The following is a 16,678-nucleotide window of genomic DNA, read 5'->3' as shown; positions in this document are numbered from 1 at the left end:
TGACACACATAGCGTGAAAAATGCCAAACAAAAAACAGTACCTTAGAAACTGCCCAAGTATAGTGTAATAACAGCCCAATCAAATTCGAAAAAATGAGAAAGATTCAGAAGAAAAATTATGTTCTCGAGGAGCGCACCCAAAGAGTTTGTTCGTGATTTGAAAAGTTTTGTACGTTTTTCTTCTTTCGATCGAGTTGGCAGCGGGATTATTATTATATTTATTCATTCGGCCAACACAAAACAACACAACATAGCATTCATTGCAATATGTAAACAATGAATTATACATATAAATGACGAGTAAATTAATACAATTTGAAAATGGAGGAAGGAAGATTAAATAGGGACACAAAGACAAACCAATCTAAGACGGCATGATGAACAAAAGTGAAATTCACTGTGGCCCAGAGGCCTGCTCATCCAATCCTTGACTGGGGTAAAAAGTACATGTAAATTAAAATAAATAGTATTCTCAATTAATATTGTTAATGTGTCTAAAAGGGGTACGGGTGGAGCACACAGGAGTACATCCCCACCCCTCCAACATTAGCCAAGCCACTGATTATAAGATCGGATTATCGTAAAACTGCATAATTAAAAGGTATTAACCCCATAGGGTGTATGTAAAATCATATTGAAATTGGAGGCTTGAGGGCTGTTAGAGTTAGGGTTAGTATTATTAGTAGAAGCGAATTTTTTTTAATCGCTATTTCGTGAAGTTTATTGGAACGTTGTTCGTGTGCCGCACCTAAAAATGTTACCACATTACAGTGAAAAACACAGTGGTGAACTAAGCGCACGTTTTTGGGGGGCCTGCGTACGTGTCTCATGTTTGCACAGTTGACTATGTACATGTACCCCTTTCCCGGTTCAGTATACTTCAGCCTATTATTACGTGCAATACCCTAATACCCGTATTCCTGTCAGACGAGAAAAGACGGATCAGGGTAAATGTTGCAGTCGACAGGTAAAAGAGAACCCTCTTCCGCACGGGATGCTCCAAAAAGCAAGGGACCACAATTTACACGCGTCCACATTACAGCCGACACGCTGAACTAAGACCACGTATGCTTTAAATTAGCTACACGTGTTATCCAGGTATTTTGCGTCTACTATCCCATCCCTGAAAAAAGAAGCTTTTTTCTTCAATTCCAATTTTAATTTTGTGTTCTTCAAAGCTGCAGACGGACAAGAGACACGGTTACCTGAATAGCCTAAAAGGAAGTTGTTGTTGCGAACTGGTCGACATGGAAAAAACAATCTGTTAATGAGATAACATCTCTTGTCGGCTTACAAGTAATAAAGTATATCTCTTCTTTGGATAGGATGTCTCCAACCATCAACTGTTCAACGTCAAATCTACACATTTCACAACATAAATTCTTGATTCTGAGAATCTTGGACATGGAAGGGTAATTTAATTGCTGTTGCTATATCTTACACACGCACACACACATACCAAATCAAATCACATCTCAAACAAGGAAAGAGAGAGCGAGGGATCCCATTAGACCCTATGGGTGTTTATCAATGCAGCTTTGACCCAATTAGCGTTTACGTCAAACTTGTATTTCCGTTCACAGGATAATTAACAGATTATGTAAATTTACTAATTTCAAAAATCCCGCCCATTAAATTATGAATAATGTGAAGATAGCGATATAAAAGCCCAGCCATTCGTAGTTGGTGAAATACTTCTCAAATCCAAGAAGCATGACAATAGGCGTGATCAACCTTGACAGACAAATGCATTTTCAATCACGGCCATTAATTATCCATTACTACTTTTATCTTTAAGACAAATCAGGGCCTCACATTAAATTATACATGTTAGCCAACTCAACTTGGGATTAGGGGTGGCTCTTCTGTCGGCGCGTAACAGGAATAGCATGGTAATAGTTATTAGACAGTTCTTTTAAAAGAGCTATTTTCTACATGGCGATACTTCTCAACTGGTTATAGTCACGGTGTTTACCAATATTAAGCTCGGTTCTAAAATTTACAGCTCCGTCTTGGCTATTTCAAAACGAAACGGCTCCTGCCATTTGACCCCTCCGACCCCTCCACACGGAAAGCAAACACGGACTTTACCTACTAGCGAATAGGAGTCCCGTTGGTCGTCCGTGGCAACCGTCATTTACGTATTAGGGCGGGGCATGGCGGCTTGGGTTTTGACACGTCTGCAGATTTGAGTGGCATTTGTGGCCGTCAAGCCGTGTTCATCCCACCTCCACACATCACACCAGAATAAAAACATTTCATCGGCTCCTTTCTTTACTACGTTTACGTCCGTACATTGTGAATCCCCCGTTCATCCACGTGCTTGAGCTGTCAACCCGAAGGATCCACAAAATCTCGGCGGTGAAACCGATTGAGCAAGACGGGTCCGACGTGAGCCGTGTATGGTGCTGCGAACGATCGGTGCCCGTATAGCCGTGTGTTTTCCCTCCCGTTCTTCTATCAGGACATGGACGATCAACAAAGGTCCCTAATGCAACACCAGGGAGCCCTAGTGCCTAGCATGCACTCGGTATCGGCCGGCCATGTGGTGCATTCGCCCCACCACCAACAATCCATGGCGAGCCTGTCGAATCTGCACCACGGCATGCAGCCGCCACCCGTCACCAGCCACGGCACGGTGGACCAGCAGCAGCAGGGACAACATGCCGGGGAGCTCACGCACTCGCAGGAAGCAAGAAAGCAGGAAATCGGAGATATTCTACAGCAAATCATGACCATCACGGATCAGAGTTTAGACGAGGCCCAAGCAAGGTGAGTACGAGTTGCCGTTGCCGTAAACGGTGAAGTATACGGTATACGATCAGTGTGGTTCCCTCTCGTTACACGCACACTTCGGGTCGCATGTCGTTGGTCGTAGTTGACAACCCAAGTTCAAGGCAAATCACATAACCTTATCCTGCCAAACTTTACAAAAAAGCAGCTTGTTGTCCCGTCCCCATTATTTTGTATTTGTTTCCACTTTCATTCATGTTGCGATCGCGGCAGTGCATGAGACCTCCGAGTGCTCTGTAGCCTGCACGGCACACACGGATGGCCGAACCGCCGCTCGTCGTCGTGCAGTGCCGGTGTCACCCCCAGTGTGTTTTCGCGCTCCGGTAAACCCCCCTTGTCTTCCAGCCGGATTTCTCGTTTGGCACCGGTGATTTATCCTCGGCCTAACTCGCTGTGTCACCCCCTCTCATTCAACCTACAGAAAACACGCACTCAACTGTCATCGGATGAAGCCTGCTCTATTCAGCGTGCTCTGTGAGATCAAGGAGAAGACAGGTAAGGTGTTTAAGGGGGCCAACCTCAATCCCCGACCCCCGCTGGAAATAACCAGGCCCGCGACCGGGCCGCCGCCCCAAACCAACCCAGTCACGTCAAGTCGTCTAACCACCTCCCCCCCTCCCTTTTTTGGGCTTTCCAGCTGATCTTCTTTTGGCCTGGTCGTGTTTACTAATTGTCATGACTGGAAAAGTAGCTCTCATTGCTCAAATTATTTGACAGATGACAAAAGGGAGCCATCAATCTATCACGGTTTTCTGAAATTGTCGGCTCTGTGTAGGGCATCTCATTATTATACATCTTTGTCGACAGAGTTCAGTACTAGTGGGACATCCTTTGAACTCGCAGTTGCAAATGCTGCAAAAGATGGTCGAGTATAATGTCTTCCAGTGGTTCATGATTTATGTGGGGTTTTTGCTAGTTACTGTTGCTTGTGTTCTTAAATATTTTTAAGTGGTTCACTTGAAATGTAGGACTTTCACAAGAAATGTGGCGTGAAATGTTCAACTGTTGGCTTATTGGATGATGTATCAACCAGCCTTGAAAATTGCTTTATCTCCTGACTTGATTTTTAGTAGATGTAAAAATCATAATCTATTCAACTTCCCATATTTTCTGGGATGTGGCATCATGCAAACACTCAAACTGATCAGGTTTCTTAACATTGTTATGCAAGTGAGTGTATCTGTTCAGTGTGTTGCTATTACTATTTCATTGTAGTGCACGGGCCTACATAGGTCAAGAATTGGAAGCTATTCTGCGGTTTGCCTTTTGAAGTTGACACAGTGGCCTATTTTGAAACAGTTTAGCACCTCATCATTAATCCCCAGCTTAACAAAACACATCTTCTGAGCATAGAAAATGCATTTAAATTAGATGCTTGTGCTAGTTGTAGTTGAGTGTGAAAGACCTCACCTAACTCTGGCTAAAATTGCCTTTCAGAGACACTTAAAGTCATGAATGAATGTCTTTTTAAAAGTGTGTTTAAGTGATTGCTTTTTAATGGGGAAAAAATTGAAGGGATTTTCTGACCTTTCTGCCTGTAGGAATGTTTTACTCATGCTAGATATGAATTAGTATTTGCAGTTGCACTGGCGCCAGTGGGCTGGTTCTTTGGTGAATTGTATCTCTTTTCTTGCCATGTAATACAATGCTGTATCATGTAATACAATGATTGTGCAGCATCCTGCTGGAAAAGTCTACATTGTAACCAATTCAGTGTGCTACTGTATTTAGCATTTGTGGCACACTATATTTCTTTCAGCATTTTGTGCACTGAATAAACTGAGTGATTGTTCAAGGTATCATTACTTATCACAGTTTTCCCTGCTATCTTGTGTATTTGCAAACACCAGATCAGACAGGGAAACACACTGCTTCCACATTATTACATATTGATTCTTCTGTTTATCATTAATTTTTTTCCAACACCCCAAGTCTGAGTTACTGGAACAGATATTATGTGTATACTGCCCTAGCAATCTCTGTCAGTATGGTTCACTTAAAAACAAGCTTAGTACATTTACAGGTAGTTTACCTATAACGTCCTGTAATGCACACGTAGAAACACTGTAGAAATAAAATTATGGTCTTGGATTTGACACTGCTGTAGTGAATGTTTTCAAAGAGTTGAATGGTTTTTTTAAAGACCATACTGGTTTAAATGGTTCGCACTCCGTCAAAAAAAAAAGAAATAGAAAAAAGGAATGCTGAAATGTAGTCTAAATTGCTGCCCTTTCCTCAGACGTGTTAGCAAGTTCCTTCCATCATTCATGGTATATTTTCAATCGCATATTATGTATGTATGTGTTTCTTCATGTACCTGAGTGAAATGAAATTGCCACAGACTTGAATGACTGGCAAACGATAGAAAATGTGAACCCTTACATGTAATGTTATCGACAGGCACTCCAACTGTAAAAACGTGCCCGGCTTCACACTTCCATACTGAAGTGCCAGTACTCGTTAACGTTTAGCCCACTGTACAATTTTTTTTTTTACCCATTTATTATAGAGTACACACACGCAACACACACATGCACACATACAGTTGTTCACACAGTAGAAACTGTATCAGTAGCCATAGTTGTGTGCCAGGGAACAACTCGAGTGCAACATTATGCCATGAGAGAGGGTGGCTTTGTATTTTCAAGCAATGGGCCCCACATGGCACCCGAGATGAAATTGTGGCATGGTACAGGGAATATCATAGCATTCTCTCTCTCTCTGTCTCGGAGCATTAGCCAGTAGTCCAGGCGATCCATAGATGCGGGCAGTCACGGCAACCATAATGGCCCTAGCGCCGCCGCAGCACGGCCTGCCTTTACCGCCTCCGTGGCGGGTCAAATGAGGACACTGTTTGCACAGCAAACCGATATAATTTTTAAGGCGGCTTCTATTTATGCAGACCTCATCCGACATAATACATACAAGCAAACGCGTACATACACTGATTGTGGAGTGGGCTTTTTTTTTTTTTTTGGCTGGCATCTGTTGTTGCCAGGCTTTGCTCGATGTTGCAGATTAATTCTATAGTATCAGTTAGGCACTATATACTCCCGCCACTGATAACCAGTTTTGGTGCTGAATGCTTTTATCTTGCTCTCTCGATGGCTGGGACTCATTGGGGTGAATTTTGATCCCGCTTCTCTTCAAGTTGTTCGTGAGAGGAGGCCCCTCCCACCAGTGCATACCAAACAGGGCTGCTTTTTTTTTTGAGAGGGAAGAATGTACCTGATTTTTATCTTGAAGTGTGGTTACAGAGCAAGGGTGTTTTGTTTGGTGGGCATATGCACAGTAGCAGCAGAAATGGAACAAAAGTGAGCAACAGCACTGCATCTATGATATTGTGACAAAGTTCACCGTGTGAATCTCACACGCATACATGTAAAATATGTCCCGACTTCATGATACTGTTATGGCAGATTCCATGTTGCAAGGAAACATGCAAGGGCCTGCTTTGACAGGACAGTTTCCTGGTAAAATCTATGCGCGATTTGACAACCAATTTTGATCTCCCGCCTTCCCTACCCTGGCTGTGTTGACAACTCATGTATATGTTCCTCTATGTGGAGCTTCCAATTGCATATTTCCTCCATGCAGTTTCCTGTCAGAACAAATAAACTCACAGTATTGGAAGGAAACCAATAGAATATCTAACTAAATGACATGGAGATCCCATGAAATCAAATACTGGCTGGTGTATCCAATTCTACTTACACTTGTTGCCACAAATGTGCATCCACCTGATTTTATGGTTTTTCTTTGCTTTACTTATCCACTGGTCAATTTTCCCTTTGTTGACATAGTTGGATTCTGAATCAAATGTATTTGAGGCTTACTGTTCACAGCCTAGCTGTTTGTCAACTGATAGGCCTATTGTTTGTTTCCTTTTAGTGCATATATATTCTGGCTATTTTCATGTTTGGATCGGGTACATGTATAGCCTCTGTGTTCCTTAATCGAGGACAACTGGCCACATTGATGAGTAAGGCATTTTTAACTATGTCCCAAATCTTAAAATTGTGAAACTGTTGAATGTAATGGTGCCAGACCATTTTTACAATTGGAGTACATTCCAAGCCCCCCTTTCAATTTGTTGAAAATGTGGTCGAGAAGGCTATCGCATGTTAAATCACAGATTTTAAACCACTCCCCTCAGTCGATAGGTATATAATTGGTAATGAGATTTTATTTTACTTCTTTCATTTCTACTTTCAAGGGCCTCAAATAAAATTTTCATGTTGTTTTGATTTCCAAATTGCTAACTCATAAATAAAGTCTACTGGTTAAGGTCTAGAACTTGGATGTATTGTATTCTGTTACAAGGTTATTAGACTTGAGCTAAGCGAAATCCAGCCCCTCTTAGGAACAAACCATTTGTTTTAGGAAAGGATGCTGCCTGAATGATTGTGTTCAAATGAAAATTCACCAGTGACAAATCTTTTGACAAAATGACTAATGGTAAGGGTTTGATTGTAGAGGGCAGAAAGAGATATACATGTACAAAAGTACTTGTGCACTGTACTTACATGTACTTTGTTCAGAATGTTCTACACTCCTATTGAGAAAAGGTTAGGCCCTCACATTCATGGTGGTGTGCACAGGGTTGATCTAAAAAGTTGAATTGAGGATCTGGGTTCATGAGAAAAATGCTTACTGTTGGCTTGGATTTTCTTCCCTCTGTTTCCTGTGTCATAGTTTACTCTGCATTTCTGACCCATTCAGTTGTACGACCTTTTGTCCAAGAAAAATCTGGCAGTGAAGGCTGCTGGAAAGTTCACCAGTGAATGCGTGTGATGCAAACCATGTGCCCGCCAGTAGTCCGCGGGCGATTTATGGAGCATGTAGTCTCAATCAGTTGCAGGGGCAGGAGATGTCCTGTTCCTAATTATGTTCACAATCTTAAAACCGAGAAGGCTTGCTGGGGCCAAGCAGGCAATTCCTGCTGGGGCTCTGGCAGTTTTGTGGTGCTCAGTCGGCTGGTAATCCCCTCCTCAAGTGTCCCGATCCCTCTGGTTGTGAAGGGTATTTTTGGGGGGGGGATTGTGCAGAATTTGCGAAGGATTTTGAAACTTCTGTAGAAAATCAGTAACAGTTTGGGGGTTTATCATGACTATTAGATTACAGAGAAGTTTGGTTTCGTTCATTAAATGCAGGCCCAAGTTGATCTAATACCCTATTTCATTTGAAAGGAGATTTTAGTCAGAGCCCACAAGGGTATGTGAGAAATTATATTGAAATTGCAGGATTTAGTGCTTTTTTTTTAAATCCCTAATAGTCTCAACACTACAATGTATTGTTTTTTCTAAAGAATTGTTTGTGTTAGATTGATAGCCTCCTGTATCATCCAAAGTATGCACATGCAAAGATTTACTTTTTTATCAATCTAGGGCAAATTCTGTTTTGTTCACAATTCAAGTAAAGTATCTTACTGCATAATGTTCATTTTCTCAGCAAATTTATGTAGTTATTTTATCGGCATTTTCTAAATGATCTAATTTCATTGGTAATTTCAGCAGTGAGTCAATTTCCGTTCTCACTAGTGATCTGCACCACTCGTGAGAAATTTGAAATATTTTCGACAAGTATAGCAGCCTACAGTGAACCTTCAAGCTTTGATACTGAAGTGTGGTTAAGTTTTGAAGTAATTGAAACTAAAATGATGTCGGGCCCAGGTACCTTTGAAAGACAAACAACAGCTAAATTTTTCTTACGTCATTCCATACATTTTTCAAAAGCTATAAAGACAGTTTCCTTGGTCTCCATATCCAAACCGGTACACATATTCTTGCATAGAATAATATACATGGGGAAAGAATGGTAGATGGCACATGCTATCTGTATCAAATGCTTACATTGCGAAATCACAAGGAAAAAAGTATTGTAACTCCCATTAGTTATTTTCCCCAGAAACCAGGTGTTGGCCTGGTTGAAGTCAGCACAACCTCTCTCAACAGAAAAATCTGTTCAAGCAGATACTGATCACAGTCATGCCTTTGCTTGATGTAGTCACTTCCTGATGGAGTGTATTTTATCCCGGTGATTTACCTTAACTGTGAAGTTTTTATTTACGGTTTTGATCACAATAAATGTACATGTAAGTGCCTATTAAGAAATAGTTCTCCTGTGTACGGAGTACACAAAAATGATTTATGGAGCCCTGACTATTTAGCATGGGCATGGGGTATGACGGTCACCTTACCACACCAAGATAATGTTCTTATGACAAATAACCAAGTGCACAACACTGTAGTGGCTGGCAGCTTTTTGACCTTTGAACCTTGACCTTTGTATCAGCACCAAGACTGCAGCTTGCCACACCAAACTCTTAACCACATTTGGCACATCAGATAACAATCTGTAAGAATGTGCATGTACATGTGCAGCGTGTGCATGTCAGTGCCATGGGTTAGCCATGGTTCACCATGAATCAAAATCTGTTGGACAAAGCTCATACAGCATAAGGGGAACAGGACAGAGTCTGTATTCCTTGGCAGAAGGTGTAAACATGGATAGGTATACCTGTATGCAGTGTGTGTTGGCCAGTCTTTTATACTCTGGTGGAGGTGTATTTGGATAACTGAAAATTATTGACGCCATCAGTCCAGGAATTTTCCATATATCAAGTTGGGACTCAACCCCGGTGCCATTACCGCAGTCACAGCACAATGCACGGTCTTGAACCCACATATAAATCACCCGATCTTCCACAGCAGCTGGGGGGGGGGGAACCAGGGCCCCAGTGCCCCTTTGCTCGAGGCACTGTGAACTCTGTTTACGCTTGGAATGTAAGACCTGGAGTCCCCTTGCTTCTTTACAATTTGCCTTCTGTATGGGATGCATGGTGAGGTCTGGAGGTTTTTTTCTCTTTCTCTCCTCTGGAAGTCTGAATGAAACAGAACACAAAGAAGGCAAATGTGCCCTCAAATATCCCACAACGGAGTATTTGTTGTTATTCTCTACTGCTTTCAGGTGGATGCCTTTTCACACGTGTACCTGTGCTGTAATGGCAGAGATTGTTTTGTGAAGAGTGGAGATGATGCTTTATATGAAAAAAAATCTCTTCAGTTCCAAGTCTTTTTTAATCTCAGAAAGGACTTGGATGGTAGTAGTGATGTAACAATGCTGAGGTACTCGGGGACAGAAATCATGTATGACTGTTCGTGTACATGTACATGTATGTTCAAAACTGTTCAATTTAGGGCATTTCCTTGTGAATGCTACACGAAGTAGCACGGTGATGCTGCACTCTGGTGAAACACACATGCCCCTACAAATTGTGCCCTCTGTCTTGTCTTATACATGTAAACATAGTCCTACATTTATAACATGCAGCGTGATTCATCATTTTTTTTAACCTCTTTTTCGGAAGTGGGGCTTAATTGTGAGTTGCTGTATTGGTGGATTTATTCATGTACAACTCAATTTACTTCACAGGGGGGGGGAAGTCAAGGTCACTTATTCTCTCCAAATTCTTGCACAGGGCCATGATAATTAGGTCTTAGAGTGTAAGCCAGACATCACCCAGATTAGGTCTGTGTTTGAAGAGTGAACAGTCCTACCTTTTTTTAGAACGGGAAATCTTTGATAAAACTCGAGGGTTGATGCCTGTAACATTGCACCACAGGACACAATTGAATATTTCAAATACTTGTCCACTCGTTGGATGACCATGTTTCTTCTTGAAAAATCCTAGTGACTCTGGATTGTATAAATAACAGTAGGGGGTGAGTGACAAAAGAATGTGCACTCCAGTATTGTGATAGGAAACCATTGCTTTGGGCCGCCCGATTACCCATTAAAGACTAGTCCTACACGCAGGTGACGGCAGGTTATCTGTCTAACCGAGTTTCTCCATTTTGCAAGGGAGATAATGCCCCGGTCCTATTTGCCATAACCCTTAATTGTTATCTCATTTGCTGATAAACCGTTTAAAAAAGTTGGTCACAGGGCGCGAAGGACAAAAGGAGTTGTTCAGACTCATTGCCGCGACAGCTCCTTCTCTTGTGATCAGTCAAAACAGCATGCACTTTTTGGCAGCGCGATTAGGAGAACATCTGCCATTGTCCCACCCCGGGTTGCGTGCGACTTACCCCACTTTGGGTGCGATAAAGTATTCTCGGGGTGTTGAATCAGCGATAAATGTCCTAGAATGCGGACCCAGGTGGAGAGCTGGTGCCCTTAACGGCCAACGATTCTGGAATGGATCTGGAGAAAGTGTACAACAAACAAGAGAACTGACAAACGGAGCTGCAAAATATCTAAATAAGGAAATAAAATTTGAACTTGTGGGTTACAGCTGCCACCCTCTGCAATCCAGAAATGTTAAATTTTTTGTATCATACCACTTGCATATTAAGTCCAACCGTGTTTTCAACAGCAGCAACAACAGATTTGTTTAATAACATAAGTAAGGAGAAAGAGCAGCACATCGGTTACTATCATGATGGACACAAAAACATATTTACGGTCTCATCATGGATTTATCGTGCGGCAGGAATATGGCACATCCTAATACCTTGCCCCGGTGATATTTTCTTGCCGCAGCCTGAAAACGCATCCAACAAAAGCCATTAAGGCCCGCCGCAACCCTTGGGAGGGCAACAGATATCCCCGCGTAGTTTTCCCGTCCCCCACTCAGCAACGCTGAACTCCATGATTAATAAAGTGATCGGGACTCACCGGAGACCCGCAGCGCTCCCCCATCCTCAACGCTCGTCTCACATCAGCCATCCCGTCCCTATCCAGGCTCGGGCCCCAGCGTCTGTAATTTGGTACGATTGGGGGGCTCGCACGGAGCCGTGGCAACATTTTCATTACATCACGGGAGGCTTAGGCGGAGCGGAGAGTGGGAAAGATTTCTCTAGTGTTTTCCACCTTGCCCATACACTTAGCGAGCTAATAAAGTGAACAACCGCGGGTTTGGGGCAGACCTTTTAGTTCACAGATAACAAGTTTTGAGGCCCTTTCGACTCATACACTCACACACTCAGCTTCTGCCATTTATCACTAAACTGTCATCATAAAAATGCATCCTGAAGTTGAAATTCTTTTGGAAAGTACATAATCTGATCCAAGGCTATATTTTCATTTGATGAAAATACTAAAAGTTGACTTACATGTAAACTGTTAATAACAGCTTCTTTTTCATTCTTTTATTTTCATCCAGTGACACTGTTTCTTGTTACTCAGTCAATGAGAACATATTCTGTAAAATAGGATTAACAACATGTGCATAAATGCTCACAAGATATAAATTAGTTGACTTTTCATTATTATGAGACAAAAATGTGCGAAAGCTAGCAAACACAGTTTTATGAGAGAATCAGAAATTTATGTCATTATGTTCATAAAGTATATGCACGCACGTTTTGATCCTTAATGAAGCCTTATGAATGCAGGCCTGCACTCACCTTTAATGTTGATTTGGTTCACCCAGATTGACCTTGTAGGAGATAGTGAGGGAGAATTAAAGGTTTCCGCACTCAGGATCTGGCCATTTCCAATTTGGGAGGCTGACTCACAATTTTTTTCTTCTCTCTCGCTCTCTTGCTCTCTATTTCATCTTCTTTCTCAGTTCTGTGGTTCGCAGTGTGCGCTAACTGTTGAATGTTGACACTAGCGGCGGGATATTTTGGAGGAAATTTACGCAGGCGTCCCAGCCATGGATCAGTTGATACCTTCCATGTTATTCTAAGATTGGGGCCGTAATTCCTCTGCAGGAAGAGTATTAATGGCTGGATTTTGTTTTGGGCAGTCCTGTGCACAAGCTGTGAAGCCTTTTAGGCTGCCTGCGCCCTGTGTGTATATATAAAGAACACCTTGATTTTTTTGCGACAAAACCCCACATAGAATCACTGAGGTATAGTCACCCTAAATATTCGGCATGTCTCAATTGATACAAAACAAAAAAAAGGTATTTCAAAACAGTTTCTTCTACATGTGTTTTGCTGCAAATTTACGTCAAAAATTGACAAAATGCAAATACTATATTACTAACTGTTCAGTCCCCCCAAAAAATTGATATGTACATGTTTAAGTAGAGTGTGGACTGAGTATGTGGCAGTGAAAATGGCTCATGATCTTAAAAAAAGCTAAAAATCCACAGGCTAGGATTGCAACTTGCTGCCACTTTGCAGCCTGGGTGAAACCACTCCTGACACCTAACAAGGTCCTCCCCTCACAGAAGTCCGGTCCAGCAGGGGCCGTTGATGATGGGGCCAGCAGTGTCCCCCCATTGCCAGTGTCAGGGCTGCCCCTTAAGCATTGCAGTTGTGCACTGCACAGCGCAGACACAACGTAGCCCACCACTGGCAAATTAATTTGTAACTCGTACTCCAGTCCACCTCCTCCCCCCCTAGTCTTTCCAATCTGTGGATGAGAGAGATCGTCAATTAATTAAATTGCAGGAGTGACATGGCACTCGAAACAGTGTGAACAGCAAACAAAGGAAAATATTATTATCAATTTGGCTGATGTGCAGAATTCTGTGGCAAGCTAATTGTTCATACTGCTGCTACCTTTCAGAACCTGTGTCATATTTGAAGGTTAAAATTAATCTGCCCAAGAAGGTATTTCTGCTTTTAGTTTAAAAAGATAGTTGTTTTACCTGTTTTTTGGTTAAAAAGAGGAATTAACAAACGAACCAGTTGCAGAGTGTTGTTTTGTTTGAAGTATTCCTGTTTCAAATTATTTTTATTATGTTTGGTAATCAAAAACATGCTGCAAAATTTTCACAATAAGTCTGTCAACTCAATCAATACTTGAGCAAATCTGAAAGAAACTTCCAACAGTTTTTGGAACCAGGAATTGGACACAGCATACTATCTGTATGTCACCTGGCCATCCCAACCGCTATCCTCTTCCTCTTTGCTAAGGAACATTTCTCCACAAAATCCACCCCCTTGCCAACCTGGAAATCTCAAGGATTTCTGCGGCTTGCTCTGCCTCCTTCCTGGTTACACCCCTGATTCCCCTTGCCAAAAAAATACTTATTTTCTGGTCAGACTCCCACCAGCAGTAGAGCACCTTGAATATCATATACAAACGTTGGCACTTATTTTGTGTGCACGCATAATTCCCTTTTTTTTTGTCGTCTTCATCGCCTTCGAGGGGAAGTTCTCGTTCGTCATTTGGTGAAGGAAGTTATTTTAGCAATTCATAATCTGAAGTGTTAGTTGGGTTTCCCCGTTCAGGAAATGGAGCGATTGAATGAGCCTGTTGGGTCCGCCTGGGTTATGTGAAGAGCTCTCCCTTTCATGTGATATTCTGACAGTTATTTTCAACATCACACATCTGTTTCAATTGCTGCCGTAAATTTTAGTAACCATGACACAGGCAAGACATCATGTCATAAATCGGTTATGCATTTATAATGCATGAATGTTACAGAAAACCCATGCATACTCAAAATACCTAGTGTTTTTCCTGCCCTTGTGTAAAGAGTGATTCTTACTTCAGAAGGCCAGCTGTACATTTATAACCAGTGTGGAGTACAAACTTTCAGAATGAATCATTGCAGGCCAGTTACCAAGAGAGTATTGATATGGGAGAAACATAAGATTGGTTCCTTTACTTTGTTTGACAGCCTGTAGTATTGTACAAGTACTTTCATTTTAACTGAAGATTTTTTCCAGCTACATTACATAGTTTCCTGAGATTTTGAGTACACCTTTGCTTACCCTGGCTAGCTTGAAATGTTTATTGTCCTTGTTTTCTTCTCTCCCTTCATGTATATTCTCCTCCGTCAAACTTTTTTCTCCTGGCCAAATAAATAGTAATAATAATAATAATAGCAGGGTCAGCGATTATCTGCCTCCCCCAAGCAGCTTCTGTAATTTGCCATTTTTCAGTTGTGATCATTTGTACTGAGGGATGTGACCTAACTGTGGAAAATCCACAGACTAAAAAAAGATACAAGGTTAAAGGTCACATAAGCTGCTTGTTCAGGAGAGCAGGACACAATCATGACAATGCAATGGTTTCTATGGTGGCATTCCTTCTAGGTACTCACTTTAGGCTTGTAATTGGACACCAATCTGTAATGGTGGCTTTCTGTCCTTGAATATTTTCAGTTTCAACCTCTCTGTATACAGGAGAGGGGACATAGTGAACATTGAACTGGGAAAGAAAGCTCATACATGAACTCACCCAAGGGAGGTGAGGGGTCAGACATGTTGCTCTGAAGTGGAGCAAGGTTGATTTTTTTTTCCATGGCACAATGCTGTATTCTTTCCTGCATGTTTGCCGGCTTTGTTGGACTGGAGTCATTCTGTCACAAGTTTACATCACATCAGTTCACAAATCTGATCGTTGGTAAAAGAGGATGGTGGCTCATTTTGAAGAGCCTGTGACTTGTTCCTAAAGACTTGATGGTTTTGACTGACTTGAGAAGGGTTTATGATAGCTTAGGCTGCAACAATTTATGCGTCTTAGAGCACAGTGAATAGATTTGAACAAATTTTAAACCTGGTTGTGACAGGCTTAGTTGAGGAGAAGCAACTTCCTGATGCATCAGTAATCTCAACACTAGTATTCTCATTCTCCAATGGCATCATAATATGAAAAGCTGTGTCATGACAATTGGCAATAGTTGGGGCTTCACATACATGTAACAGTGAAAAACACTTCAAAATCTGAGCGAATTTTTAGAGCAGACGAACACCTGTAATAGTGTCTCTAATCCCAATGTAGACATTGGGATTAGAGACACTGGCTATCTGTACACCCATACACTACAGAACATCAGGACAACTTGTGAAAACATGGGATGCAGTTCAGTGCATGCAGAATTGCCCAGCAGCTTATTAACACGGCCTCAGCTCGCATTGACTGTGAGATCATTCGTATTATTTTTGACCTCTGTATCCTGGCCTCAGTGTTGCAATATACTACTTTTTAAAAAAAAAGCCATATTGTTGCTCTCCTAAAATTTGTTCCCTTTCGACTTGTGATGGTATGAATTGAATTGTGTGCTCGAGTATATAATTGAGTAAAAAATTTTTGATGTGGGCCTGCACGTCTCCCTGTTAGTTGGACTTGGATTGTACATGCCCTCAAAAAAGAGGAATTTGAAACTTGTTCGTAGGATTACACAATGGTTTTCTCTGTAGGGTTTACCCTCATTTGCTCTGAGCACTCTTGAGCACTTTACGTGTTTTCACATGGAAATGAAAACACATTGCAGACACGGATGATCGATGTGGATCTATCACACCGCCTGACAGCCCACATCATCATGCCAGTCATATGCATCAATGAAGGTCCATGTCTCAGTGTGTGTGTGGTTGCTGGTATGTACCTGTACAATGTACATGTCAATATACACGAATAGTTCATACTCCAAGAGGATCCATCATTGTTTAGGTTTTGGTTTTTGACAGTTTTCTGGTTTTGTTTTGTGGTTTTGCTGGGTTTCCTTTTTTGTGTGCGTGAAATTTTTGTTTGTGTTTGTTTGAGGCTTGTAGCTTTTATTGTGGTTTTTATTGCACCTATATGTATGCATTTTGTGCATTACAATTTGAGGATTTTACATTTGTACATAAATTGATAACTATGTATTTAATTGATACGCCTGTTCAGTAGTAACCTGCCAGTAGTAACCAGTAGGTACACGTACCTGGCTCAGTCACAAATTTTATCCATTCCCTCCGATTTTCAAAAAAAGGGGAGCATTATTATTTTTTTCATTCATGAATTAGCAAATGTATTTTATATGCTTCATTTCAGGAACTTTTAGGGGTCATCTCAATTCACACTTTACTACTGCAGTGCATACAAATTCCACATTGCTCTGTCTTCCACATTCTCCCCTCTGACCTGAATGATCTTCGAACTTTGATCCCCCATGCATGCATACATTAGAGGAAAGCTGGGCTATTTGACTCCT

The 16,678-nt window shown here is 41.6% G+C and overlaps 2 protein-coding genes across 5 annotated transcripts in view; one reads left to right on the top strand and one right to left on the bottom strand.

The window, feature by feature from the left end:
* Positions 1–2,232, bottom strand: part of mapkap1 (MAPK associated protein 1) — a 57,461-nt gene extending 55,229 nt beyond the window's left edge. Inside the window, exon 1 of one of the 2 annotated variants that reach the window (XM_022252230.2) lies at positions 2,092–2,232. The gene's annotated coding sequence lies outside the window, so the exon portion shown is untranslated. The remainder of the gene's footprint in view (positions 1–2,091) is intronic. The other variant, XM_087143365.1, reaches the window with a different exon arrangement.
* A 235-nt stretch (positions 2,233–2,467) lies between these two features.
* LOC110988573 (pre-B-cell leukemia transcription factor 1-like) overlaps positions 2,468–16,678 on the top strand; it is a 95,515-nt gene continuing 81,304 nt past the window's right edge. For all 3 annotated transcript variants that reach the window (XM_022252235.2, XM_022252233.2, XM_022252236.2), the window contains exons 1-2: positions 2,468–2,772; positions 3,215–3,288. In XM_022252235.2, coding sequence (XP_022107927.1) covers positions 2,468–2,772; positions 3,215–3,288 — 379 coding nt within the window. The remainder of the gene's footprint in view (positions 2,773–3,214; positions 3,289–16,678) is intronic.

The sequence above is a fragment of the Acanthaster planci genome, linkage group LG11 (genome assembly GCF_054643075.1).
Source record: "Acanthaster planci isolate LZ-2023a linkage group LG11, COTS_SCS, whole genome shotgun sequence".
NCBI lineage: Eukaryota > Metazoa > Echinodermata > Asteroidea > Valvatida > Acanthasteridae > Acanthaster > Acanthaster planci.
This window is presented reverse-complemented; position numbering and strand designations above follow the sequence as displayed.